This window comes from Eleutherodactylus coqui, chromosome 5 (assembly GCF_035609145.1).
Source record: "Eleutherodactylus coqui strain aEleCoq1 chromosome 5, aEleCoq1.hap1, whole genome shotgun sequence".
NCBI lineage: Eukaryota > Metazoa > Chordata > Amphibia > Anura > Eleutherodactylidae > Eleutherodactylus > Eleutherodactylus coqui.
The window spans coordinates 32,275,516-32,303,407 of NC_089841.1; the positions used below are offsets into that span (position 1 = coordinate 32,275,516).

At 48.8% G+C, this 27,892-nt stretch overlaps 1 protein-coding gene across 2 annotated transcripts in view; it reads left to right on the forward strand.

The window, feature by feature from the left end:
- LOC136629136 (oocyte zinc finger protein XlCOF7.1-like) overlaps positions 1–27,892 on the forward strand; it is a 67,073-nt gene that overhangs the window by 33,067 nt on the left and 6,114 nt on the right. Inside the window, exons 1-5 of one of the 2 annotated variants that reach the window (XM_066605283.1) lie at positions 15,100–15,468; positions 15,596–15,775; positions 15,858–15,981; positions 16,062–16,126; positions 20,117–20,219. The exons of the other annotated variant lie outside the window; for it this stretch is intronic. Coding sequence (XP_066461380.1) covers positions 15,391–15,468; positions 15,596–15,775; positions 15,858–15,981; positions 16,062–16,126; positions 20,117–20,219 — 550 coding nt within the window. The 5' untranslated portion in view covers positions 15,100–15,390. Of the gene's footprint in view, positions 1–15,099; positions 15,469–15,595; positions 15,776–15,857; positions 15,982–16,061; positions 16,127–20,116; positions 20,220–27,892 lie in introns of those variants that run through there. 2 annotated transcript variants of the gene reach the window in all.

Sequence of the window (27,892 nt, forward strand, 5' to 3'; positions counted from 1 at the left end):
CACACAGCTCTACTCCATCCATCCTGATCCCCCCACACATCACACACACAACCCTACTCTATCTATCCTGATCCCCACAGCACACACACAGGTCTACTCCATCCATCCTGATCCCCCACACATCACACACACACAGCTCTACTCCATCCATCCTGATCCCCACACATCACACACACAGCTCTACTCCATCCATCCTGATCCCCCACACATCACACACACAGCTCTACTCCATCCATCCTGATCCCACACATCACACACACAGCTCTACTCCATCCATCCTGACCCCACACATCACACACACAGCTCTACTCCATCCATCCTGATCCCCCACACATCACACACACAGCTCTACTCCATCCATCCTGATCCCCACACATCACACACACAGCTCTACTCCATCCATCCTGATCCCCAAACATCACACACACAGCTCTACTCCATCCATCCTGACCCCCACACATCACACACACAGCTCTACTCCATCCATCCTGATCCCCACACATCACACACAGCTCTACTCCATCCATCCTGATCCCCACACATCACACACACAGCTCTACTCCATCCATCCTGATCCCCACACATCACACACACAGCTCTACTCCATCCATCCTGACCCCCACACATCACACACAGCTCTACTCCATCCATCCTGATCCCCACACATCACACACACAGCTCTACTCCATCCATCCTGATCCCCACACATCACACACAGCTCTACTCCATCCATCCTGCGGTGGGCGTGTCAGAGTGCAGCAGTGTGTGCTCAGCTGTTGGAGAGTGAAGACGTGCAGGCAGCCTCTCCCTCTTCCAGGGGGAGAAGGTCTGCTTTTCCCCAGCGAGTATGCCCTCGCCTGGGGCATCCACTGCCTCATGGGATGGACCAGCGGGGGGCAACGAGAGGCAGCCGGTTCCAAGAGCCAATACAAAATTGAGGAGGTCGCAGAGACTGAGAGTGCAAGCAGCAGAAACTAAAGGTAAGCCCCAGGAGGAAGATCTGTACTCCTGGGGTGAAAGAAAGGATGGAGAGACAGCAGATCAATTAGCCACCAGCTTTAATAAGTACAAGCGGGAGTTTGATGCAATAAGCGGCAAATTGAAGAAACTGCAGCATGAAGTGCAGGGTCTGAAAGCCCTGCTAGAGACATGCTCAAGAGACCAAAAGAAAGACTATCAGGACGAAATAAAGAACATAGTGGAAGAAATTAAGAAACTGACAGCAAGAAAAGAGGCTATAAAGGCAAACGGAGGCAGCATGTCGGAGAACTGGAGACACCAGGAGCGCTTTAATAGGAACATTCCATCCTATACCAGCAGTGAAGAGAGTGCAGAGGAAGGCTGCAGAGGGAAAACCCAGCTTTTTACAAGCCTGCAGCAGCATTCAAACACTGCTAGATCGCAGGGGGTTAATGAACAGAGCCCCAGGGGCAGCCAAGGAAAGCAGAGGACGGGTCACGAGTCTGACGCTAGCATCCCGGCAAGACAAGCCGACCCGCCCCTCTCAGGTTCATCCATGGAAGAGGAAAGAGACAGCGGCGGGTATCTACTCAGCGAGATCCAGAAAATGGAGGCCCCCCTGGATTTGAGCAAGCTGTGCTTTGGGAACGAGACACCTGAAGAGGACACCCGTATCCGGGCAAAAGGCCAGGCGAAGAAGGCTACAGTGGAAGTGGTAAGTTTAAGATATGTGCCACTTCCTGATAATGCAATCCCTGCGTCAGGGGGTCGCCCGGTGTCTGAAGTGGCATCGGGAGCCAGTCAAAAGGGAGAGAAAATAGAACCATTGGTAGCCCCCCGTGTCCAGTCTGGCAAGGTGCTGGCTGCAGGGTCAGACTACAAGGGGGAGGGGCATAGCAATGATGGTTTCACGGGATGGGTGGAGCAAGTACAGTTGGAGCATGTAATTATGCAGGTCTCCTCAGACCAGGCTTCTGTGGTGGAGGTACAGGAGCCGGGTGAGGAGACAGATGATGACATTGAAGATATGGATTGTTTACCAACCGTAGATGAGCAGTGCCCTGGAGGGGGGAAGAACGCACAGGCGGCAACGCAGCAGCGGCCGGTGGTCTCTCCTCTTCAGGACAAAGGAAGAGATACTAAAACAAAAGGGACCGGGCAGGGGTTAAATGCATCAAGAAATGGGAGAGGTAATGCCAGTGTAAAATCAGCAGTGCCAGCAACATTCAATATAAAATCTGAATCCCAAACTCTCGCGGCTCGTACAGGCACGGGGCTAGTGTCCAGCGGGGAGTTAGGAGTTAAGGCAGCGGATCGTGCACAGGAGACGGAGCGGCGGGGAGCTGAAGCAGCGGGGAGTGGAAAGGCAGGAGTGATTAAAAAGGGGCAGCTGATGAATGAAAGTAAAAAGCAGTCCGGGGTTCTCAGCACTCAGAGGGTTAAAAATGTCCAGGGAAAAAAAAATAGATGTAAAAGCAGTAGCGCCCAGGGAAGGTGCTAGCGGGAAATCAGTTGGGGCAATTAAGACAGCATCAGGCCGGAGCGCTAGAGAAACCGCGCCAAAGTCAGTCTCTCTGGAAGATGGTAAAATGAGAAGAGCTGCGAGTTGTAAGAGTGTGGCTGAAATAAAGGAGGGTAAAAGAAGAATGAGTGAGAGCGGTCGGGATGGCCGGCTGGGGGGGGACCCATGCCATGCTGCAAAGAGGCTCGTCGGGGACCCTTTTGGTGCAGGCCAGCCTGAAGGTAAAGAAAGCAGCAGGGAAGACGGTACAAGCAGTTTCCCAAAACAAGAGGGGAGGGGGAACTGAGGAGGGACAAAAGGGAAATAAAAGAAAGAATGGTGGAGTGCATGAGGGGGTGAAAGTCATAAAGCAAGTAGAAGCAGAGGGAGAGGAGATTGTAATAGATAAGGGAAATGAAAGGCTAAACACTGATAAAGGGGAGGAGGGGAGTGTTGAAAGAACAAAACAGAATATAATGCAGAATAACAAAGGTGTGGAGGTTGAGGAAAGTAGGGAGAGTGAGGGGAGGGAGAAGAGTGTGGGTGCAGGTGAGAATGCAGGGGAAGGATGTAGGAGTGCAAAAATTATGGAAGGGGGAAAAGGGGTTGAGCCTCCCCAGCAAGGGAGCAGGAGCAATAATGAGATGAGTGGAGAGGAGAGGGGGGCTAGGCCGGGCCATTCATCTAGGCCCTCCCCTCAGTAGTAACCCCCCGGTGGCCCCTGGGGCAAAGAGCTACGCTGGTGCAGTTCAGGGTGATGCGAGGAGGGTTTTGTCTGGTGGCACGGATAGGGATTTAAGACAGCAACTCACGGCCGCTCTGAGACGGGGCGAGAGGTCTGCCCTTATAGATGGTGAGCAGGTGGAATTAAGTTTTTGGGTTCAACGTTTTAGTCTTTCTGCCTTCTGAGAAAATACGGGAAATTGGTCACTCCCAACAGGCGGGCCAAGGGGGACCAGAAGGAATGCAGTCCGTCTTCGGTGGGAAAGTGATGAAACATGCCCTAGGAGGAGTGAGGTGGTTGAACTACTGCTGAAGATGGGCTTCAGGGCACATAACATCTTTGCTCTGATCCATCCCTTCGGTACCCCGGAGTTCGACATCAGTTTCATAAGGCCAGAGGGTTTGGAACTCTTCTGGACCAATTACGAGCTGGTGAAGAATCGGCCTGGCTGGCGGGATTTCAGGGTCACCCCCCTGTCCCGCCAGGATGATGTAAAGACGGTGACTGTATTGACTCGTAATGAGTCTCTGTCTTCGCTTGATATCATGACCTGGTTAAGTCACTTTGGAGAAGTTAAGGGTGCCCCGGTGAAAAAACGGGATGAATATGGTATCTGGTCCAGGGCATGGACTTTTCTGGTCCGGCTGAACCTGGCAGGGAACTCAGTGACCCACATCCCCTCCTCGGCCTATCTGGGTAGGGACAGAATCTCGGTCTTCTACCGGGGACAGCCAGAAGTGTGTCACCTATGTGGCGACCCCACCCATTTTAGTGCAGACTGCACTCAGCAGGTGTGCTTCTCATGTGGAGGGGTAGGCCATACAGCCGCATCGTGTAGGGACATACGCTGTCACCTGTGTGCTGTTCTAGGACATCCCTACAGCCGCTGCCCTTGTTCTAGTGCCAACGCGGCCCCTGAACCCACGGGTAGCCCTCTGGAGACGCAGGGTGAGGGTCTGCCGGTGGGGGAGGGTGTTGACAGGGGTACTGGGGCTGAGGGTCCAGTGAAGAACGGCAGTAAGACAGCAAGTCAGATGAGACGCCTGGAAGCCAGGAAGGCGGCAAGGGCAGGTGAAACATCTGGGAAAACCATTGGTACGGTCCCCGCCCCTGCCCTTGGGAAAGCTCCTGCTACTAAGGCTCCAGGGGAGAGCGAATTGGAGGAGGAGACCAAGAGACTGCAGAGGGAAGAGGGGTCCGCCTCTGGCGCCGCTCTGTCATCAAATGAAGATGGCAGAGAATGGCTGGAAAAGAGGCGGAAAAAGGATGTGAAAAAGAAAAAAAAACAAACCAGGTAAAAGGAAATCTTCTCCTGCCCTAGGTCAGAGACTAATGGAAGGACAAACCGGCTCCCCTCTGGTGTCTCTTTCAAACCGTTTTCAACCCCTTGAGGGGGAACCTGTATCTCCCTTGCTGGTGGGGATGACTGGGGAACCTGAGAGGGGTGGGGAGGGGCCGGAGGATGTGACCCCCCCCCCCCTCCTGTCCTTGAGATGACTGAGTCCCAGGGGAGGGAGGAGGTACCGAAGCCACCCGACAAAAGTTTGGCGTCCCCTGAAGGAGACGGGGAAACAATCGAGGGCATGGATATGTCTGCATCATTAAAGAGAGGAGGAGAGGAATGTGGGTTTTCGGGTGAAGAAAGGGGAAGGGATAAGATAAGAGTCGTCCAACCTTAATTACCTTAGATGGCGGCACTCCGTCCGTTGACGCTGGCGACCATTAATGTAGCCAGCATTAAGTCAAATACTGCAAGATTTATGGCCTTTGATCTTTTCAGCCGTGTTGAAGCTGATATTTTATTTTTGCAGGAGACCAGGCTTACAGATTTAGCCAGTATATATCAGGCAAAGAGGGAGTGGACGAGTGCCCCTTCCTATTGGTCTCTTGCGGCCGAGCAGTATAGCGGAGTGGCGGTTCTTTTTAAAACCGCAGATGTCATATGCCGGCGGGTGATCAAGGTGGAAATGGGGAGGTGTTTGGTCCTAGACGTCCTTGTGGGAGGTCAAGAGCTACGACTGATTAACATCTACGGTCCTCAAAGTCAATGTGAGCGAAAGGACCTTTTCACAAGGATCAAGCCCTATCTTTTTTCAAGCCGGTTGGTAGTCTTTCGTGGAGACTTCAATAACGTCATAAGGCTCTGTGATAGGGGAGGTACCAAAGACAGACTGGATTATGATAGCGTCGCTTTGAATAGAATAGTCAGTGAGGCTCGCCTGGAGGACATCCACATCAGGCATGCCCCAGGCAACATGGTGTTCACCTTCCATTGAGGTAGTACTAGGTCTAGGATAGACAGGTTTTATTTAAAGGAGGAAGCTGTCTCCTCACCTTTATTGGTGGTGGAGGTGGAGTTCTCCGACCACTGTTTAATTATGCTTACTTTGAATGTTATAGATACCCCTCGGATGGGTAGAGGTTTATGGAAATTGAATTCAGCCCTCCTGGAAGAAGCGGAGATAAGACAGTCCTTTGAGGAGTTCCTTCAGAGCCAGATTCCGCTCATGGGCCTATGTAACAGTAAGTCAGAGTGGTGGGAGATTTTCAAGAAAAGGGCAGCAAGGTATTTCCGTGAGCTCTCTAACCTCAGATCCTTGTCTTGTTATCGTTTATATCAAGGACTGAGGAGGGAACTCGAGCGGCTTGTCTCGGCGGGGGGCAACCGTGAGGAAGTCTCCAGAGTGAAATCCCTGTTAAAAAGGTGCCAGTATGATAGGTACACATCCTTGGTTTTTGAGAGGGATTTCAGGAAATTCCGCTCGCCCGACACCTACAGAAACTGCAGGATGTCAGTAAACAGTAAGATGGTTACAGGATTAATTGATAGTACAGGGTCTCTGAAGAGGTCCAGTTCAGATATCCTGGAGGTAGTCAGATCCTACTACTCGGGCCTTCTGGCAGGGAGGGATCAAGATCGAGACAGGCTGTCGGCTTTCCTGGCTGAAACCATTCCTGAAGAGAGATTGACCTCTGGGCTTGCCGATTTGAAAGAAGCTATCAGAGAAGAAGAAGTAAGACTGGCCTTTGATGGGCTTAAGCTCAAGAAAACGCCAGGTCCGGATGGCTTATCATCTGAGTTCTACAAAAACCTTTAAGGAACAGTTGGTTCGCCTATTGACTGAGGTATATAATGAGTGCCTTTCCTTGGGTACTCTGCCAGAGTCAATGAGGAGGTCAGCCCTGGTCATCTTTTCAAAGGGTAAGGATCCGTCCCGGATCAATACGGACCGGAAGATTTTGGCTAAGGTGCTGTTTGATCGTTTGGTGCGTTTTGCACCGGAGCTGCTTTCGGGTGATCAGCACTGTTCTGTTCCAGGGCGAAGCACGTTTACTGCTGTGCTGAGTGTCCGGGAGGTTGTGGAGCAGGGCAGGGCTGGGAACTGGAGAGGGTTCTTGCTGTTCTTGGATCAGGCAAAGGCTTTTGATAAGGTTAACCATGAGTACCTCTGGTCGGTGCTTTTGAAATATGGTCTGCCGGTAGGGTTTGTCAATTGGTTAAAAATTTTGTACAAAGGGGCTGAGAGTTTCCCGCTGGTGAATGGTTGGGCTGGGTGCCTCTTTTGTGTGGGATCCGGGGTTCGGCAGGGCTGTCCCTTAAGCCCCCTGCTATATGTGTTTGCGATCGACCCCTTTTTAAGGAGGTTGGGTTGTGGGCCGTTGGCGGGGGTTGGGGTGGGCCTGGGGATCTCTTGGCCGTCACGAAAGGTGGTGGCCTACGCCGATGATGTCACGATTTTCGTCTCTTCTCGCTAGGAGGCGGGATGGGTGATCGGAGGTTGTGGAGTATTCAGAAGTAACTGGTTCCTAGCTCAACTGGGATAAGTGTGGAAGTCTCTGGTTGGGAGAAGCAGATCCTGATTTTAGTCTCTCGGACACCCTCCCAAGACCCCAGGAGTCATTAAAAATTCTGGGCATCCATTTCGGCCAGGCAAATTATCCCGAGACAAATTGGGAAGGCAGACTAAAAGATGCTAGTCAAAAGGTGGACCAATGGAAGGGATGGTCTTTGTCCCTGAGGGAAAAGGTGAGCCTCATCAAAACTTTCCTGCTCCCCTTATTTATCTATCTAGGCAGCGTGTGCATCTTGCCAGAGTCTTCTTGGACACGGATCTATAGCCTGTTCTTCCAGCTGTTATGGGACAACAGGCTGAATCTAGTGAAGTGAGAGGTTATATACCACCCAAGGAGACTAGGGGGATTGGGTATGGTCAATCCCGTGGTGTTTTTAGTCAACACCTTCTTGAAGATTAATCTAGTCAACTTCCGCAATGAGGAAAGGGCTCCTTGGTGGGTAGTTTCCTCTAAGTCATGGTTTTGGCCCTTTCTCCAGGATTGGGTGAGAGGAGGGCGAGTGAAAGACCTACGCACGCCGCACGGACATCTCCCGGCTTACGTTACTCCAGCTATGAAGCTTATCCGTCGATGGGGCTTGGGGGCTGTGGAGGTTGAGACTGTCTCTCGAGGAGGTTCTTTTATAGGAGGGTCCTGACCTCCCGTTTCCAAAAGCCATTGGCCCTCAAGGACTGCCCAGGCAAGGACCTGGAGAGTGGCTTTGTTTTGTTAAATTCAGTGAGGGTCCCTATGCAGTTTTTGGATTTGGCCTGGCACTCTTTCCATGGAAAGCTGTATGTGAGGGACAATCTGAAGTATAGGAGCATGAAGGAAAGAAATTGCCCCCGTGAGGAGTGTGGCTCTACGGTGGAAACCATGGAGCATTTCCTACTTCAATGTACCTTCAATACAGAGGTATATAAAAGGGTGGGGATTTCCATTGGCTGGCCCCGGCTGGCTGGACTCTCCTATTCGGAGTGGGCATATGGAGCTTTCAGAGTTCTGGGTGGCCGCGATAAATGCACGTTATATTTAGTCAGCCTAGTGGTTAGATATTTCACGTGGCGTGGCGCAAGTTGTCTAGTTTCAATGCGTCAGAAAATCCTCCCGGTGGAAGTAGTATGTAGGGGCATTCTTGATGACCTGGGGAAGGTACGTTCTTGGGAGGGCAGCAGGTTGGGAGCGCCAAAGGCATCTCGGTTATGGAGGGGCCTTTCTTTTACGGTGCCCTAGCCTGTTTCCCTTTCCGATTCCTGGTGGTGGGCTGGTTTTTCTCACACTAATAGCTTTTTGTTTTGTTTTAAATACAAAAGGAGAAATAGGGCTTGCAAATGACTGAACCAGGACTCAATGGTAAGACGGTGATGGTAAGAGGGTGAAGGGAATTTTCTTTATATTGAAGAGAATTAAGTGTGTAACAAGAATTTAATTAAATTATATTGAGGGAAAAAAAATAAAAAAAAAAGTGGATTATACCCACCTGATAATCAGGTTTCCAGTAGTCTCCACGACAGCACCAATGAGATTGCCTCCTCCTGGTAGGACAGGAACATACTGAGAGGTTAAAAGCTCCCCCCCTTCCCCACTTTCCTCAGTGGATTCTAACGAATTGCCGGGGCAGGAGCTAAACTTAAATTTCTTCCCCTAACCGGGGTTTTTTTATTTTTAAATTTATTATTTTATTTTTCTAGGGCGGGAAAGGTACGGGTGCTGTCGTGGAGACTACTGGAAACCTGATTATCAGGTGGGTATAATCCACTTTTTCCCCCAGTCGTCTCCACGACAGCACCAATGAGACGTACCAACTAAAGTTTATTAGGGTGGGATCGCTGCCGAGAGGACTTTGCGGCCGAAGGCCATGTCCTCGTCCTGCTGCACTTTTACCCTATAGTGTTTAGTAAACGTGTGGGGTTTTTTCCAGACTGCGGCCTTGCAAATTTGCTCGACCGAGGCTGAACTGTGTTCGGCCCATGAGGACGCTACTGCCCTTGTGGAATGGGCTTTAAGCGCTAACGGGATCTCCTTCCCGAGGGCTTTATAGGATTCTATGATGGCCAGGCGGATCCACCTGGCTATGGAACTTTTCGCTGCTTTGCTACCCTTATTTGGGCCACTGAACTGGACGAACAGGTTGTCGTCCCGCCTCCAGTGGCTCGTTGTATCTATGTAGGTTAGGACTGCTCTCCTAACGTCCAGGCAGCTTAGGGTTCTTTCCTCCTCGTTTTTTGGGTTGCTGAAGAATGAGGGGATTATTATATCCTGGGACCTATGAAAATCTGACACTACTTTCGGCATAAAGGCCGGGTCTGTTTTAAATATTAGTTTGGTGTCTGCAATTTTCATAAACGGGTGGCGGATGGACAAGGCCTGTAGTTCGCTAACCCGTCTTGCGGATGTAATGGCTACTAGGAAGATGGTCTTGATTGTCAGCATTCTTATAGGTAGCGCCTTGATCGGTTCGAATGGTACCGCTGTCATGGCCCCTAGAACCCAATTAAGGTTCCAGTCTGGGAACAGGTTTATGGGCCTAGGGCGTAATCTAGCTGCTGCTGTTAGGAACCTGTGGACCCATCTATCGTCTGCGAATTTTGTGTCGCAGATAGCGCTAAGGGCTGAAACTTGGACTTTTAGGGTGCTCGGGGAGAGGCCCATCTCTAAGCCCTCCTGCAGGAATTCTAAGATTAGCGGAGTGTCGGGGATAGAATCCCCGCGATCCCTTCCCTGTCTCCATGAGGAAAACTTTCTCCAGACCTTCTGGTAGATCAGGTGGGTCGTCTTTTTCCTACTGGACATTAGGGTTTCTACTACTTTCTCTGAGAATCCTTTCTTTCTTAGCGAGGATTCCTCAAGAGCCATGCCGTTAAATGGAGTTTGTCTAGGCCGGGGTGGTTCAGTGGCCCCTGCGATAGAAGATCCGTCCAGGTAGGCAAGGTGACTGGGTCCTGGACGCTCAGTGTTGTCAGAAGACCGAACCAGCTTCTTTTCGGCCAGAAGGGGGTCACTAGGATTAGCGTGCATCCCTGGGTTCTGAAGTGCTGTAAAACCCTGGGGATTAGTGGTATGGGAGGAAAGGCGTAGGCCAGTCCTTGTCCCCAGTCCTGGCCTAGGGCGTCTACCGCTATCGGACGATCTCCTGGCCGGAGGGAGAAAAAGTTGCCTACTTTTGAGTTCTCCCTGGTTGCGAAGAGGTCCAACTGTGGGGTCCCCCACAGGTTGGTTAAGATTCTGAATGCCTCTGGGGAGAGGGACCACTCTCCTGGGTCTATCTGCTTCCTGCTGAGGAAGTCTGCTTTTCCGTTTAGTGTCCCCTTTAATCTTTGATCTGCTGCGGCAAAACCGCCCTGTGTGAACCCAGCCTAAAAATTTAATTACCGCGGTCACGTGACCCCCTGCCGGCATCCGAGTACAGCGCGAGGCTTTACTGACACATCGGAAATAACGGAGGAGAGTCTCACCGACCTGTAGAAGTACAGAACGCGCAGCAGTTGTTGTCGCAGCGTCGCTACAGGAGATAAATCGCCGTATAAACGCCGCGCCATAAATAACGGCTTCTGTTTCCGTGTCAGTTCTGTCCTCGTTGAGCGCACATAATCCGCCGTGTAAATCCGCCGGGCGCTGCGGTGATATTAGAGGAACGTCACTTCTCTTACTTGTAGGTTTAGATGGTTTTTGTCCCCATAAATATATTTGGCGCAGAACTTTAACCCCTTAGAGCCCTCTTACACCGAGCGATTATCATTCAGGCGGTCGCTGGATCGCGGGGATCTGTTCAGAGTAAATGGCGGCAGCGACAGAACGGCGAACGATTAATTCATCATTCAGGTTCTACAGACAGAAATATCAGCCGCCGACCGTCCCGCGTGCGCGATGAGCGACGCCTGTTCACTGAGAATGGAGGCGGGCGGGACGACCCCCAGCGCTCCGCCACCCCTCACTGAGCGATGCTCCTACGTGAAGCACGATTATCACTGCAACGGATGGCGGTACTGAAGCTCCAACAGTCGTCCGTGTAAAAGGGCCCTCAGTGACGCGACTAATTTATACCGCAGCGAACGAGGACGAGTTTTATAGCCGATTTGTATCTTTATTGGCCCCATTCGGGATTTGCAGACAATATAGGCTTTACACAGAAGGAAGTGTGTTTACACGATAAGCGCGGCGTTTTTGCGTGTGCGCACGATTAACTGTCATTTTTAAAATCCACAAACAAAATCCGCTCTTGTGAACGAACCCATTAAAATAATGAAAGCTGCAGCCGGACCGTACCATCCAACAGGTGCAAAAGGAGAGGGGGAAAAACCTTTAGAACATGCAAAGCGCATCAAAGCAAATTATTTTAGGCCACCCTCTTTGTATCCACTCACAGTATTAGTGCCCCTCAGTGACCCCCTCACAGTATTAGTGCCCCTCAGTGACCCCCTCACAGTATTAGTGCCCCTCAGTGACCCCCTCATAGTATTAGTGCCCCTCAGTGACCCCCTCACAGTATTAGTGCCCCTCAGTGACCCCCTCATAGTATTAGTGCCCCTCAGTGACTCCCTCACAGTAATAGTGCTCCTCAGTGACCCCCTCATAGTATTAGTGCCCCTCAGTGACCCCCTCATAGTATTAGTTCCCCTCAGTGACCCCCCTCACAGTATTAGTGCCCCTCAGTGACTCCCTCATAGTATTAGTGCCCCTCAGTAACCCCCTCATAGTATTAGTGCCCCTCAGTGACCCCCTCACAGTATTAGTGCCCCTCAGTGACCCCCTCACAGTATTAGTACCCCTCAGTGACTCCCTCACAGTATTAGTACCCCTCAGTGACTCCCTCACAGTATTAGTACCCCTCAGTGAGTCCCTCATAGTATTAGTGCCCCTCAGTGACTCCTTCACAGTATTAGTGCCCCTCAGTGACCCCCTCATAGTATTAGTGCCCCTCAGTGACCCCCTCACAGTATTAGTGCCCCTCAGTGACTCCCTCACAGTATTAGTGCCCCTCAGTGAGTCCCTCACAGTATTAGTACCCCTCAGTGACTCCCTCACAGTATTAGTACCCCTCAGTGAGTCCCTCATAGTATTAGTGCCCCTCAGTGACTCCTTCACAGTATTAGTGCCCCTCAGTGACCCCCTCATAGTATTAGTGCCCCTCAGTGACCCCCTCACAGTATTAGTGCCCCTCAGTGACTCCCTAACAGTATTAGTACCCCTCAGTGAGTCCCTCATAGTATTAGTGCCCCTCAGTGACTCCTTCACAGTATTAGTGCCCCTCAGTGACTCCCTCACAGTATTAGTGCCCCTCAGTGACTCCTTCACAGTATTAGTGCCCCTCAGTGACTCCTTCACAGTATTAGTGCCCCTCAGTGACCCCCTCACAGTATTAGTGCCCCTCAGTGACCCCCTCACAGTATTAGTGCCCCTCAGTGACTCCCTCACAGTATTAGTGCCCCTCAGTGACTCCCTCACAGTATTAGTGCCCCTCAGTGAGTCCCTCACAGTATTAGTGCCCCTCAGTGAGTCCCTCACAGTATTAGTGCCCCTCAGTGACTCCCTCACAGTATTAGTGCCTCTCAGTGACCCCCTCACAGTATTTGTGCTCCTCAGTGACCCCCTCCTCACAGTATTAGTGCCCCTCAGTGACCCCCTCATAGTATTAGTGCCCCTCAGTGACTCCCTCACAGTATTAGTGCCCCTCAGTGACTCCCTCATAGTATTAGTGCCCCTCAGTGACTCCCTCATAGTATTAGTGCCCCTCAGTGACCCCCTCACAGTATTAGTGCCCCTCAGTGACCCCCTCACAGTATTAGTGCCCCTCAGTGACCCCCTCACAGTATTAGTGCCCCTCAGTGATTCCCTCATAGTATTAGTGCCCCTCAGTGACCCCCTCATAGTATTAGTGCCCCTCAGTGACCCCCTCACAGTATTAGTATACCTCTAAACAATGCATACCAGCTCTACACAGTGATAGTGATTGCAGTGCTGTTACTCCATTGATTACAGTTGGTGTCATCTCTAAATAGTGTAATTCTTTTATCCTTTTCTCCTCTATTCGGGCCCAGACTGCCACGATGATTTCTTCCAGCCAAAACTTGTTTCTTTTGAATTTGGAACAGACATCTTTAGTGCCTTGCTTTTCTAGCACCCTCCCTGCATTTTCCATACCACCACATAATCTATAGGCAGTAATCAGGTGCTATACAGTCAGTGCTGTTTTTCATTGTCCTCTACACACTAATGGTGTCCTGATTTAGGCCCCTAACAATGCGATTATGGCCCATCAGCAATAATGCCCCCTTTTCCGCCCCCACAAATAATAATGCTGCCTTTATTGCCCACAAAAGTAGTAATGCCCTGTTCTGTCTTCATATTTAATAATACCGTCCTTTCTGCTCCCGTAGGTAATACTGCCTGTATTGGCCCCATAATTAACCCCTTAGTGACCACACTTTTTTGCTTTTTCCATTTTCATTTTTTCCTCCCCCCATTTAAAAATTTTTAACTCCTTTATTTATCCATCGACGTCGCTGTATGAGGCTTGTTTTTTGCGGGATGAGTTGTATTTTTCAAGGGTCCTATTTAAAGTACCATATAATGTACTGAGGAACTTTAAAAAAATTCAAAGTGGAAAGAAATGGGGAAAAAAAACACATTTCGCCATCTTTCAGTGCGTCTTGTTTCTATGGCGGACAAACGGCAACAAAAATGACCCGATAACTCTATTCTTTGAGTCAGTCACTACAATACTAAACTTGTATGTTTTTTTTTGTTTTTTTTTGCTGTACTACTTATATATTTTTTTAAATAATATTTAATTTTTAATTATTTTCTGTCTCCATCTTTTGCGCTAAATAACGTTTTTATTTTTTTGCTGATACAGTTGTGTGAGGGCTGATTTTGTGTGGTACTTCCTGTCGTTTCCGATGGTACCATTGTGGAATACATAGGACTTTTTGGATCACTTTTTATTCGATTTTTTTTTTTTTTTTTTTCTTCTTAGCAACAGGGTGACCAAAAAAGTGCATTTCTGTCGGACGACGTTCACTGTGCGCAGTAAATAATGCATTACTTTGATAGAACGGACTTTTACAGACACAGTGTTACCAAATGTGTATTTTTGTTTTATTATTTAGATTATTTTATTGTAAATATGGCAAAAGGTTTTTTTTTTACTTTTATTACTTTTTTTTAACATAATTAATAAAACTTTATTGTTCTTATTTATACTTTTTCTTTTAGTCCTCCTGGAGGACAACAACTAGCGATGCTTAGATCGCTTATGAAGAATGATGTAATGCCATAGCATTACATCTTACTGCATTCTGACAGGCAGCCTATCAAGCCACTCCTCGGGGATGGCTTGATAGGCATTTTGCCTTGACAGCCTTTGGGTCTTGCAGAAGGACCCCGGCTGCCATGACACCTGCACGGCTTCCCCGATTTCACCAAGTTAGGGGGATTTAAATGCCACTGTCAGATTTGGCAGCGGCATTAAAAGGGTTAACAGTCCCGATTGGCCAGACTACCGAATGGAGCTGTTGCCCGCAGGTGTGAGCTGTAAAAAACAGCTGACACCTGCGATGTATTGAAGGAGATAGCAGCGCTATCTACCTCCATACACGTCCTGCAACGGCAGGACGTAAAAACACGATCCGGTGATCACTAAGGGGTTAATAATGCTGGCTTCTCTACTGCTGTAAACAATAAAGCCCCTTTATGACCCCGGTTTTGGTGATAGAAAAAAAGCGGCACACTTGCCTGCTTTGCTCCCCAATCCATTCTGGACCGCTCTTCTTCCTTTCGGGTAGTGCGGGTACATGCTCTCACATGACTGCTGTGGCCAATTCCTGGTCTCAGAGCCTGAGATCCGAGAGTCTCCAGCACCGGTCGTGTGTATCAGCATGTAGACATACCAAGAAGTAGGAGGGAGCAGTCTGGGGCGGCTTGGGGAGTGAAACAAAAGAGTATGTAGATTTCGTTGGTGGGGGGGGAGGGAATCTATCAACAAATAGAAAACGGCTTAACAGCTTCTCATCGATTCTGGCAAACTGGTGAGAACCAGTGTTGGGGGCCTTCCTCAGTCCACTAGAGAGCAGGTAGTTGGAGACTCGCCTGAAGAGCTGAGATCATGGGGACATAAACCAGTGCTCTAATTGTTCTAATGATAATCCGGATCTGGTTGTGAAGGTGAAATACAGAGATGATTACACGGGGGATGGGCTGTCTCTATATAGTAAGATCTACTCAATTGTTTCTCCTTATTTTTGCAAGTAAAAGTTATTTTATATTTGATTTTCTGTGGATTTTAAATTTTTTGATCTTCTTTCGACTCTAAAATACAGGAAGCTCTGTTGTGATTTTCTGTATAAAAATTATCCTGATTGAGCCATCAAGGATGGAGAAGGACAGGAGCAAGATGGCGGAGAGTATATTGGATCTCACCCTAGAGATATACTTCCATCTTACTGGAGAGGTGAGAGATTCTGATGATGTCACATTACATCATTCTTATCTATGGTAATAACAGATGATGTCGCTGTAGACATGAAGGATTTTGGAAATGTCTTTAGTGATATTTATTACTGTCTCCCCATATACAGGATTACACAGCAGTGAAGAAGACCTCTAGTGATGGCTGTCGGGCTCCTGTGTGTGATGGATGGGGAAGACCCCTGAGCCCAATCACAGGGCCCCCACCTCACCCCCTGATACATGAGGACATCAATGTACAGAAGATTCTAGAACTCACCAACAAGATGATTGAGCTGCTGACTGGAGAGGTGACGCTGCAGGGAATGCTGGGACATTATACAGTAACAGCACTGGAGGCTTCTGGGTAATGACTGTATATTGTGTTGTCAGGTTCCTATAAGGTGTCAGGATGTCGCTGTCTATTTCTCCATGGAGGAGTGGGAGTATTTAGAAGGACACAAGGATCTGTACAAGGAGGCCATAATGGAGACCCGCCAGCCGCTCCCATCACCAGGTAATAGACAGGACTAAATACACGGGGACTTTATTATCTGTATGTAAAGAATGCCTTCAGTGTCTCTGTGTTTCCTCCAGTTCCATCCAGTAAGAGAAGCCCACCAGAGAGATGTCCCCGTCCTCTTCTTCCACAGGACCACCAGGTAGATGGAGATGTCCCTCTGATCTGTAGACGGCTGTGAAGCTCTTGTCTTAAGTCAGGGGTGTCAAACTCATTTTCACCGAGGGCCACATCGGGCTTATGGTGACCTTCAAAGGGCCGATTGTAAGACAGCACAGTAAGGGCCCGCTCACACAAGCGTATTTGCGTACATAATATGCAGTGAATAGAAGCCATTGGTTTCAGTGATTTCATTCCCATGATGTATATTGTCACACAGCAGGACCTATTTTGTTGCGTACTATGCTCCGCAATAGGCCATTGAAGTGAATGGGCCGCGCAGGAAGCCGATGTATTCACTGCATATTAGCGCACCATCTCAGGGGCCCGTCTGGGTTCTTTTCTGCATGCCCAAATACGTAGGTATAAGCGATTTTCGATTGCGCAAATACGTAGCGCATTTGTGCGACCGAAATGCAATTACGTCCGTGTGAACGAACCCTAATAGTGACCCCTATAGTGGTCGCAGTGATAAGTGACCCCTATAGTGGTCGCAGTAGTCATAGTGACCCCTATAGTGGTCGCAGTAGTCATAGTGACCCCTATAGTGGTCGCAGTAGTAATAGTGACCCCTATAGTGGCCCCAGTGAAAATAGTGACCCCTATAGTGGTCACAGTGATAAGTGACCGCTATAGTGGTCGCAGAAGTCATAGTGACCCCTATAGTGGTCGCAGTGATAAGTGACCCCTATAGTGGTCGCAGTAGTCATAGTGACCCCTATAGTGGTCGCAGTGATAAGTGACCCCTATAGTGGTCGCAGTAGTCATAGTGACCCCTATAGTGGTCGCAGTAGTAATAGTGACCCCTATAGTGGCCCCAGTGAAAATAGTGACCCCTATAGTGGTCACAGTAGTCATAGTGACTCTCATAGTGGCCCCAGTAAAAATATTGACCCCCACAGTGGCCCCAGTATTAACAGGGTACCCCACAGTGGCCCCAGTAGTAATAGCGACCCCCACAGTAATATTAACCTCCTCCCAGCAGCAATATAACCCCCCCACCCAGCAACAATATTACCCCCCACCAGCAATATTAACCCCTTCCCCCCGCACCAATATTAACCCCCTCCCAGCAACAGTATTAACCCCCACCCACCCAGCAGCAATATTAACCCCCACCAGCAATATTACCACCCCACCCCCGCAGCAATATTAACCCTCTCCCAGCAGCAATATTAACCCCCTGCCAGCAACAATATTATTCCCCCACACCCAGCAACAATATATATTAACCCCTCCCCCCCGCAGAAATTTTAACCCCCACCCAGCAGCAATATTAACCCCCACCCCCGCCAGCAATATTACCCCCCCCCCCCCCCCAAACACACCAGCAATATTAACCCTCTCACCCCCGGCAGCAATCAGCAATATTAACCTCCTCCCAGCAACAACAATATTAACCCCCCACCCCCAGCAGCAATATTGACTTCCCCCTTCCCCAGCCATATGCTTACCTCCTCCTTGCTGTCAGCACCGCTCCTCCTCGGATCGTGCTGAGCCCGGGTGGCATATTATCTTTTTCCACAAGACTTCTGCACTATTGAGCAATTCCAGCAACCTGATTGGTTGCTTGGTGAATCAGTGAACCCAAACAACCAATCACTGTGAATCAGCCAACCCAGACAACCAATCACTGTGAATCAGCCAACCCAGACAACCAATCACGTTGCTGGAATTGCTCAATAGTGCAAAGTCTTGTGGAAAAAGTTCCTATGCGCCCGGGTGCACAGTGTGCAGCACAGCACGCTTCCTCCCTGAGTCCTCTCCTGCGGAACTGAAGAGCAGGGGACTCAGGGGAGAAGGATTCTGATGTCAGAGTGTGCGCTAGGATCAGCGCTGTCAGTGTGATTACAAGTGGGGAGCTGCGGCACCCCAGCTGGTAATCACTACAGTGGTGAGCGGCCGTCGGCATGCCGCGGGCCACATAACATGAGGCAGCGGGCCGGATTCGGCCCGCGGGCCTTGTGTTTGACACGTGTCTTAAGTCTTATTATACTATAATGACCCAATATTCACTACGCAAACATAAAAATCTTAGGAAAATGGTTGTAAACATTTTTAGAAGTGTTGAACCGAGGATTTGGCTTGAACTGTTTGCCATCCATGGCTTGGGGGACATGGGAATGTCAAATACTGTATATTACATGTCTGTATATTACACCACTTCGGATAGTATATGTTACTGTGGAGCCCCTAGTATATTTGGTGTATCCTGCAGTAATATCTTGTATCTTTGGTATACTCCATAGATTGGACCTACTACAAAGAGAGAATACAGTACAGCCCGCGCCCCTTCAGCACCACCTGCTCGCCTTCAGCACTGCTCGCCCTCTCAGCCCTGCCCGCTTCCCTTCAGCACCACCCGCTCATGCTTGCTTAGGAACACTTCATAGTTCCTAGACTTGCTGCCACTACACTTAACAAAGGAACTTTGAGCTGGCCTCACAAGTCACTCAATGTACTATACTGAAATTTTAGGATTTTATGGCGGTGATGAAGATGTCAAAAAGCTAATGACACCAAAATCGCCCACAAACGTCAAGCTAAGGGGTCAAAGTGGGGTGCAAGAAAAAGCCTGTAGGCTTATTGATATTAGATGTCTTCTACTTGTATGTTGAGGCTGAGGGGGATGGCAGGATTACTGCTGACCAGAGACATTACATGTTGTCTGGATCTTCTCCCAGTTTTTTGCTGGTGGGAATAAGGAGCCAACAGGTTGGATTTATATCTATCTGCTCCTTTATTTCACCCACGGACAAACAGCGGATGTGTCTGGTAGAAGCTGATCTCCACTGAGACAGCGTGCAGCATGTCTAGCCATGCCGAATATATATGCACCAGCAGCCTACCATCTGGGCTGTTGGTTCACATGCTCATCATCTTATTTCCTTGAGTTGATTTTTTTGTCATTGTGCTATTCTCATTTCTGCTAGGGCTATAGACTTAGAAGAGCTAATATTTCTTATCTAGAAAGAGGGAAGGGGAAGAAATAAGATAGTTATATCTATAACTGGCAAGCTTCGCTTGCATCAAATTAGAATATCAGAAAGATCAGAGTATAAGTGTAGAATTAGCACAATGTATTAAGACTATCTGTAGAAGGGATTTATAACAAGACAAAGAGGATTGAACTCTTTTGAGGGAGAACTACTCGCTGGATGATGCACAGTATAGGACAATCTGCTTCCTCTGGTTCCTGCTAACCTCTCTATAATGCCAACAGAGGGAATGGGTTATCTTTTTGGAAAGGATGCTACACTAGTGATATTGCCCGGTGTCAGATAGCGAACCCTTATTGCACTTCTGTACATACATCCATTAGAGGTCCATTTTAGTCCCTGAGGAGGTCACCTCGAGCAAAACGCGTTGGACTATCTAAATACAAGTCGCTGTTTATCTTTTGAAAACCGCGGGGGTGGGGGGGTGGGGGGTGGTAACAGCGATTCCCCAATCCATCAGGGATGAGCGTCGGACTCGAATCAATATTTTTCTCTTAGTAGTTTTTGTGACACACAATTCAATAACCCCTCGCCTTACAATTCTACTGAGAGGTGAGATTTGTGTTGAATAACAGATCCTTGTTCTTGATGAGTCCTTGCTACATTTCACTACATGTTCTATAGCTGAACAAATATTTTTACCAGAAGTTTGTTTGTTGAGTTTCTCCACTTATGGTTTTAAATCGTAATTAATAAGAGTTATATTTTAATAGTACAGTCAGTGAATAGGTCTAAGCCCTTTGGACTATTCTTGCCTCACCGAATATATATGTGTATGAGGTTACTGAGGGGTCATTGAGCCACCATCTAATATCTATGTCCGGCTTCTAGATCTGCAGCTATGTGGCTCCGATAACTACTCCTGTCAGGGCATTTTTGGTGATAATGATGATTAATGATCTTTTCTGGTCATGTAAAACCTTCTACACGACGTCTCCAACCGTCTGCTGACTTTTACAATATTTGTCTCACAGCTTTTGTATCAGGATGAAGATCTGACCGATATTAATACTACAGAGACAAATGTGAGGGGCGATCAGCGGTGTAAAGAGGCGATTCCTACAGGTAACCGCCCAGGTGAGTAGTAACCACTAAATACAGCAGAGAAGAGTCACAGATTCTCCTCGGTCAGCGGCTGCTGATAGTTATGTAGATTTATAAGCTCTGTGATCTGTCAGTTTCTGCTGGATGTTCCCCCATGTGGATGACATGTGATACCGTTATAGGTGATAACTAGAGATGAGCGAGCACCAAATAGCTTGCGTGCTCGTTGCTCGAGTCGAGCTTTTCGTAATGTTCGAGAGCTCGTTTCGAGTATTGAGCCCCATTGAAGTCAATGGGAGACTCGAGCATTTTTCAAGCTGCCCGATGCTCAGCATAGGGGAGGTTGTGTGAATCACCTGAAAACATCAGAAAGTGATGGAAACACCACAGAAATGGATAGGGAACAGCAAAGGTAGCATGCATGGATGCATCTGAGGCTCCCAGGTCGCACTATTAAGCCAAATTGTGGGCAAGAACCTGGCGGTAACCCCCCTAACAATTTATTTGGGACAGACCATCATTAGCAAGGAACACTCGCTGGGACATCTTAGCTAAGCACCACACGGCAACCAAGGACAATCACTGCTTGCGGGTGACACCACTGCCTCCTCACCTGGGTTACATGCTGGCATTGTTGTCCAACCCACCCCCCCCCCCACCCCCCCGCACGACCCTGCGTCCACAGCGTACTCAAATTTTTCTCATGCCACACGGTTGTTTGATAGCCACACCACCCTCACGTTTATTTATGAGTGCGTATTGGATGAGAAGGAACAGGAGACACACACTGCAGAGGGTTGGCAGGGCCTGGCAGCGACCCTCTTTGAAATTGTGGGCGATACAATGCTGATGAGAATTGCTGATAAATTAACGTACAATCATAATTCCAATCCCATACCATCTCCGCCACAAAATTTCATCAGCCACAAATGTGGGCATAAAGGGGACTCGGATGCAGTACTTCTGCACATCTCCACAATTCTGCAATGCATTCTAAAACCAAAGATTGGTTTGAAGCAGGAGGTGTCACAAAAGTAGCTACCACAGGTATATAGTGAACCTGTGAAAGTCTCATTAAATCAGTTACGCTTCCTGTGAATGCTCCAATGCAGTATCTCGGATAATTGTGGTAACACGAGAGATTCTACATATCGACCAGCGCTGACCCCCAGGGATGCGTGCATTTATCAGGCCTAAACTAATCTGGCTGTTTACCACTCAGGGCATTATATGTCCGCGAACATCCAAAAGCAGACAATGTACAATAAGTTGTCTTGTTATACAGCCGGGATGTTTGCGAATTCTTTGTGCGCACTACTGGTCCCAGGCAGCCAAACTGATGATGCACACAATGAGAGGAGTTGTAGTCCTAGAAAGGACTGTTGGGTTTTCATTATTCCAATCTGGTGCCACCTCCATCACAAAATTGTCAGGAGCCAAAAACGTAACCATAAAGCGGACTCGGATGCTAGCACTTCTAACCATCTGCACAATTCAACAACCCTTTCTAAAACAAAAGATAGGTTTAAAGCAGGAGGTGTCGCAAAAGTTGCCACCACAGGTATACAGTGATCCTTTGAAAGTCTCATTAAATCAGTTACGGTTCCTTTGATTGCTCCAAGGACAGCATGAACCATGAAAACACTTGAGTGGCCAAACCTGGCACAGTTGCACCCCGCCCGGAACCTCGCCTCTGCACACACCCTCATTCGGGCACCCACGTCCTCGACCCTTACCCCTAGTCTTCATGATGCTGTATAAAGCACTGCGTCAAAAACCTACGCAAACTACGAGGTATTTTGCGTACGCTTTAAGCCAAAAATAGATGGTGTAAAATGTGTACAGTCTTGTTATATGGTGTGGATCAACAGGACACACACTTTGGCTAAGTACGCAAATGATTTCAGCCAAATGCAGCGAAAAACATGAAAAATAAGAAGTTTTGTTAGTTTCTATGTAGTCTGTGTACACCAGTAGCAGTACACTGTGTTGAACTGGTAACAGTATGCAGTATACAGCCTGGATGCTTGCGAATGCTTTGTGCACACTACAGGTTCCAGGCAGCCACACTGATGATGCACACAATGAGAAGACTTGTAGTCCTAGAAAGGACTGTTGGGTTCGAATTATTCCAATCCTGTGCCACCTTCATCACTAAATTGTCAGGAGTCACAAATGTGGCCATAAAGCGGACTTGGATGCTGGTACTTCTAAGCATCTGCACAATTCAACAACCCATTCTAAAACCAAATATTGGTTTGAAGCAGGAGGTGTCGCAAAAGTTGCCACCACAGGTATACAGTGCACCTGTGAAAGTTTCATTAAATCAGTTACGGTTCCTTTGATCGCTACAATGACAGCATGAACCATGAAGAAATTGGAGTGGCCAAAGCAGGACAATTCTGTGTATGTGTCAGATAGCTGGACACAACGATGGGCAAACCTTTGTGTACCAAGAGTATAGGCGAACCCCTGAAACATTTGTGTACCAAGAGTATAGGCGACCCCCTGAAACATTTGTGTACCAAGGGCATAGGCGACCCCCTGAAAAATTTGTGTACCAAGAGCATAGGCGAACCCCTGAAACGTTTGTGTACCAAGAGTATAGGCGAAGCCCGGAAAAAATTGTGTACCAAGAGTACAGGTATACCCCTGAAAAATTTGTTTACCCAGAGTGCAACCCAGAAACATTTTTTTAAAGATAGAGCTCATTCTTGCTTAATTTGCTAACAGAGCCTGGAGGCAGCCCTCCGAAAAAAAATTGTTTTTATAGAGCCTTTTGGCACTCTGAAAAATTGGCTGTTCAGCGTGCTGACATGCTGGTTTAGGAGGAAGAGGGAGGTCAGAAAGGGATAGACCAAGCTACTTCTCTCCTTTTTTGGGATGATATAGGTGCATGGTTCTCCTGTTCCAGCTTAAAGAATCTTTATGTTCCGCTGCTTTCCACTGGTGGAGAAGAGAAGTCAGGGGAAATCCAGGCTTTGTTTAGCTTTATGAGTGTAAGCCTGTCGGCGCTGTCAGTTGATAATTCCCACAGCAGCACTAAACACCCTCTCTGATAACACGCTAGCGGCTGGGCAGGCCAGCATCTCCAAGGCGTACAGCACAAGTTCGTGCCACATGTCCAGCTTTGACACCCAATAGTTGTATGGAGCAGAGGGATCACGGAAGACGTTGGTACTGTCGGCTACGTACTCCCTCGCTATCTTTCCCTCCTACTAATCCTAGACTAGGGAGTCATGACACAGTCTGGCTGGGGAGCCATAAAACTGGCAAAGGCCTTGAAGAGTGTTCCCCTGCCTGCGCTGGACATGCTGCCTGTCCCCCGCGTCTACCCTGCTAGTTGGCCCACTGAACTGTGTCTTCTACTGCTAGCGTTGTCAGATGGGAACTTAAGCATCAGCTTTTCCACCAGGGCCTTGTGGTATTGCATCACTCTCATACGTCTTTCCTCTTCGGAAATGAGAGTGGAATGGTTCTCCTTATACTGTGGGTCAAGAAGGGTGAACACCCAGTAATCCGTGTTGGCCAGAATGCGTCTAACACGAGGGTCATGGGAAAGGCAGCTTAACATGAAGTCAGCCATGTGTGCCAGGGTACCAGTACGCAACACATCACTGTCCTCACTAGGAGGATGACTCTCAGTCTCCTCCTCCTCCCTCTCTTCAGCCCATACATGCTGAACAGATGTGAAGGAAGTAGCATGGGTACCCTCTGCAGTTTGGGCAGCAGTCTCTTCCCCCCTCCCCTCCTCCCCCAATACGCGCTGAGAAACAGACGTGAGGGTGGTCTGCCTATCAAGCGACATATTGTCATCCCCCCATCTCCTGTTCTATCCGCAAAGCATCAGCCTAAATGCTTAGCAGCGACCTTCTCAGCAGGAAAAGTAACATGTGTAATGTAGAATTCCAGCGTGTGGGCACTACGCACAATAGTCGGTGCACTGGCAGCTGGAAGCGATGTCGCAGTGTCTTGAGCGTGGCAGCATCTGTGGTGGACTTTCTGAAATGTGCGCACACGTGATGCACCTTGCTGAGCAGGTCAGACAAATGGGCGTAGTTTTTAAGAAAGCGCAGAACCACCAGATTGAAAACGTGGGCCAGGCATGGCACGTGTGTTAGTCTGCCCAGCTGCAGAGCCGCCACCAGGTTACGCCCATTATCACACTCGACCATGCCTGGTTGGAGGTTCAGCGGCGAAAGTCACAGATCTATCTGCTCCAGCAAACCCTGTAACAGGTCTTGGGCGGTGTCCCTCTTGTCACCTAAGCTCAGGAGTTTCAGCACGGCCTGCTGACGCTTCCCCACGGCAGTGCTACAGCGCCTCGAGCTACTGACTACAGGCGACGTGCTCACACATGGTAATTGAGAGGTGGAAGTGGTGAAGGAGAAGGAGGTAGGACCCGCAATCCTCGGTGTGGGTAGCACGTGAGTGAACCCAGGGTCAGACTTGGTCCCAGCCTCCACCAAGTTCACCCAATGTGCCGTCAGGGAGATGTAGTGTCCCTGCCCGCCAGCACTTGTTCACTTGTTGGTGGATAAGTGGACCTTCCCAGTAACTGCATTAGTGAGGGCACGGTTTATGTTCCGTGAGACATGCTGGTGTAGGACAGGGATGGCGCACTGGGAAAAATAGTGGTGACTGGGGACTGAGTACCAAGGGACGGCCGCCACCATCAGGTGGCGGAAAGCCTCCGTTTCTACTAGCCTGTATGGCAGCATCTCCAGGGTTAGTAGTTTTGAAATATGCACGTTTAAAGATAGTGCATGTGGGTAGGTGGCCGCGTATTTCCACTTTCATTCCAGCACTTGGGTTAGCGACAGCTGAACGCTGCGCTGGGACACATTTGGTGGAGGCAGTGGAGGTAGGGGTGTGGGTGCAGGCTGGTAGACGCTTGTGCCTGCGTCCTGGGAGGGGGATTGTATCTCTGTGGCAGTGGTGTGACCCGCAGGCAGTGAATGGCCTTCGTTCCACCTCATCGGGTGCTTAGCCATCATATGCCTGCGCATGCTGGTGGTGGTGAGGCTGGTAGTGGTGGCTCCCTTGCTGATCTTGGTGTGGCTCAGGTTGCACACCACTGTTCGTCGGTTGTCCGCGCTCTCAATAAAAACCTCCAGACTAGAGATGAGCGAACGTACTCGGTAAGGGCAATTTCGCAATCGAGCACCGCGATTTTCGAGTAGTTCACTACTCGGGTGAAAAGTACTCGGGTGCGCTGTGGGGCGGGGGGTTGCAGAGGGGAGTGGGGGGTAACAGGGGGGAGCCCTCTCTCTCTCCCTCTCCCCCCCCCCCCACTCCCCGCTGCAACCCCCCGCTCACCCATAGCGCACCCGAGTAGTGAAGTACTCGAAAATCGCGGTGCTCGATTGCGAAATCGCCCTTACCGAGTACGTTCGCTCATCTCTACTCCAGATCTTCGAACACCTAGCCCTCTGCACGGAGGCTTGCGGCGAGGAGGTGCTGTAGGGAACAGTTGGGGGATTATTTGCTCTAGCCCTGCTTCTCCCTCTGGCCACCCCACTGCCTGTTCCAACCTGTTCTGGTGCTGCACTTGCCTCCCCCTCTGAAGCCCTGTCTTCAGTAGGCTTAGCAAGCCAGGTGGGGTCAATCACCTCATCATCCACCAGCTCTTCCTCTAAATCCTCAGTCTGCTCCTCCCTCAGACTTACTGCCCTAACAACAACCTCACTGACTGACAGACAACTCTGTCTCATGATCATCATCATCATCCACAAATAGCTCTTGAGATAGTAATTGGAAGTCCCCACCCTCATCACCCTGACTCTGAAAGCTTGTAATAATGGTCTACCACGTGGTACCTGCAAAATGTGAGATGAAGCTGGGGAGCGGAGATACGTGGCGGTCTACTAATCCCTCAGCAGCAGGCACTGATTCACCCCGCCCAGGACCTCGGCCTCTGCCCACACCCTCATTTGGATGCCCACATTCACATCCACGTCCTCGACCTTTATCCCTAGTCTTCATCATATTGGATAAAGCACTTGGGCTAAATGCTACGCAAAATGCAAGTTATTTAGCGTAGGCTTATAGGCCAAAATAGACACAATAAACAATGTATACTGTTGTTAGATAGCGGATTTACAGCACACAGACACTGGTATATACCGTACGCTCTCAGCAGGCCCAGAAAAATTTAAACAGTGTATACTGTTGTTAGCGCAAATTCACAGCCCCCAGAGACTGGTATATAGAGTACGCTCTCAGCAGGCCCAGGTAAATTTTTCTAGTGTGTATACTGTTGTTTGATAGCGCAATTTCACAGCCCCCAAAACACTGGTACATAGAGTACGCTCTGAGCAGGCCCAGAAATGTTTTTCTAGCGTGTATACTGTTGTTAGATAGCGTAGATTCACAGCACCAACACACGGGTATATAGTGTACCCTTTAAGCTCACAAAAAACTAAAAAAATGAGAAACTATAGGAGTTTTGTTACTTGCTATGTACTCTGTGTACACCCCTGGCAGTACACTGCATAAAACCAGTAACAGTGGGCAGAATACAGCCAGGATGCTTGAAAAATTTGTGTGCACTACTGCTCCCAGCCAGCCAAAATGCTGATGCACACAATGAGAGAAGTAGTAGTCCTAAAAAGGGCTGTTGGGTTCTGGTAGTAAGGATCCCTGCCTAACTACAACCTAATCCCTACCCTAACGCTTTCCCTATCGCAGCAGCTCTATCGCTAAGCTCATGCAGCGGGCGTGTGATGCGAGCCTCAGGTGACCAGAGTTTTAATACTCGACAGTCACCTGATCAGCCCAGCCAGTCACTGCTGTAGAAGTGCACAGGGTTGGCACGTCACAGCAGGAAGTGGTAAAGCCTCCCCTGCATGTTTTAGTGGCTAAAAAATGGCGCTAAACATGCGGGGTGGGGACATAAAATTTTCTTGAGCACCGCGTGCTGCTCGAGCGAGTAATAACCACCATCGAGTACGTTACTGCTCGAACAAGCATAAAGCTCGGACGATCATGCTCGCTCATCTCTAGCGATAACACAAGATGGGTATCTATAATATGGGTGAAATTATGGGCACCACATCATAATAATGACGTGATTATCGTATGGATTGTATCCATTATTTAGAAGAATAAATGTTTTGAAATAGAAAATCTGAGTAAAATCCATCTGTAGTGCGGATATATAATATATCTATGTGAACGAGGCCGATTCCTTCATCGTTTGATATCAGTACTATTAAGAGAAGACTATCTCGCCAATTTTAGATCTAAGGAACCATTCGCTCCTATTAGACTCCTAGAATCCAGATTGTGGAGACATAGACCCTGATAACAGAAGATTCCTTGGAGGATGGAAGGTTGGTGCTATGAGTGTCAGGAATGCTTCTCTCCAGAGACTGGAAGGAAGAAACCTGGATGCCAGATCATCATTATTATATAACAAATCTCACTGCAATATCATCTTAGGAAACGTTCACATGAGGGCTTGTTTTTTGATGGAAATGTGATATTTGATTGGAACCATTTAATATACAAGCAGGTGCGTGTGGGACAATGATCTCAAAAAAGAAGTTAGATTTAGCAGGTGAAGATGAAGTAGCTCTCCTACAGATCTGCTCCAGTGGGCTGGGCTGCGCCTGTAAGATGCAAGCTGGAAACCTTCCTTAAAGAAGAGCCAAGCGGTGATGATGCTCCAAACACTGCCCTTCAGAAGTTAACTGATGCCGTGT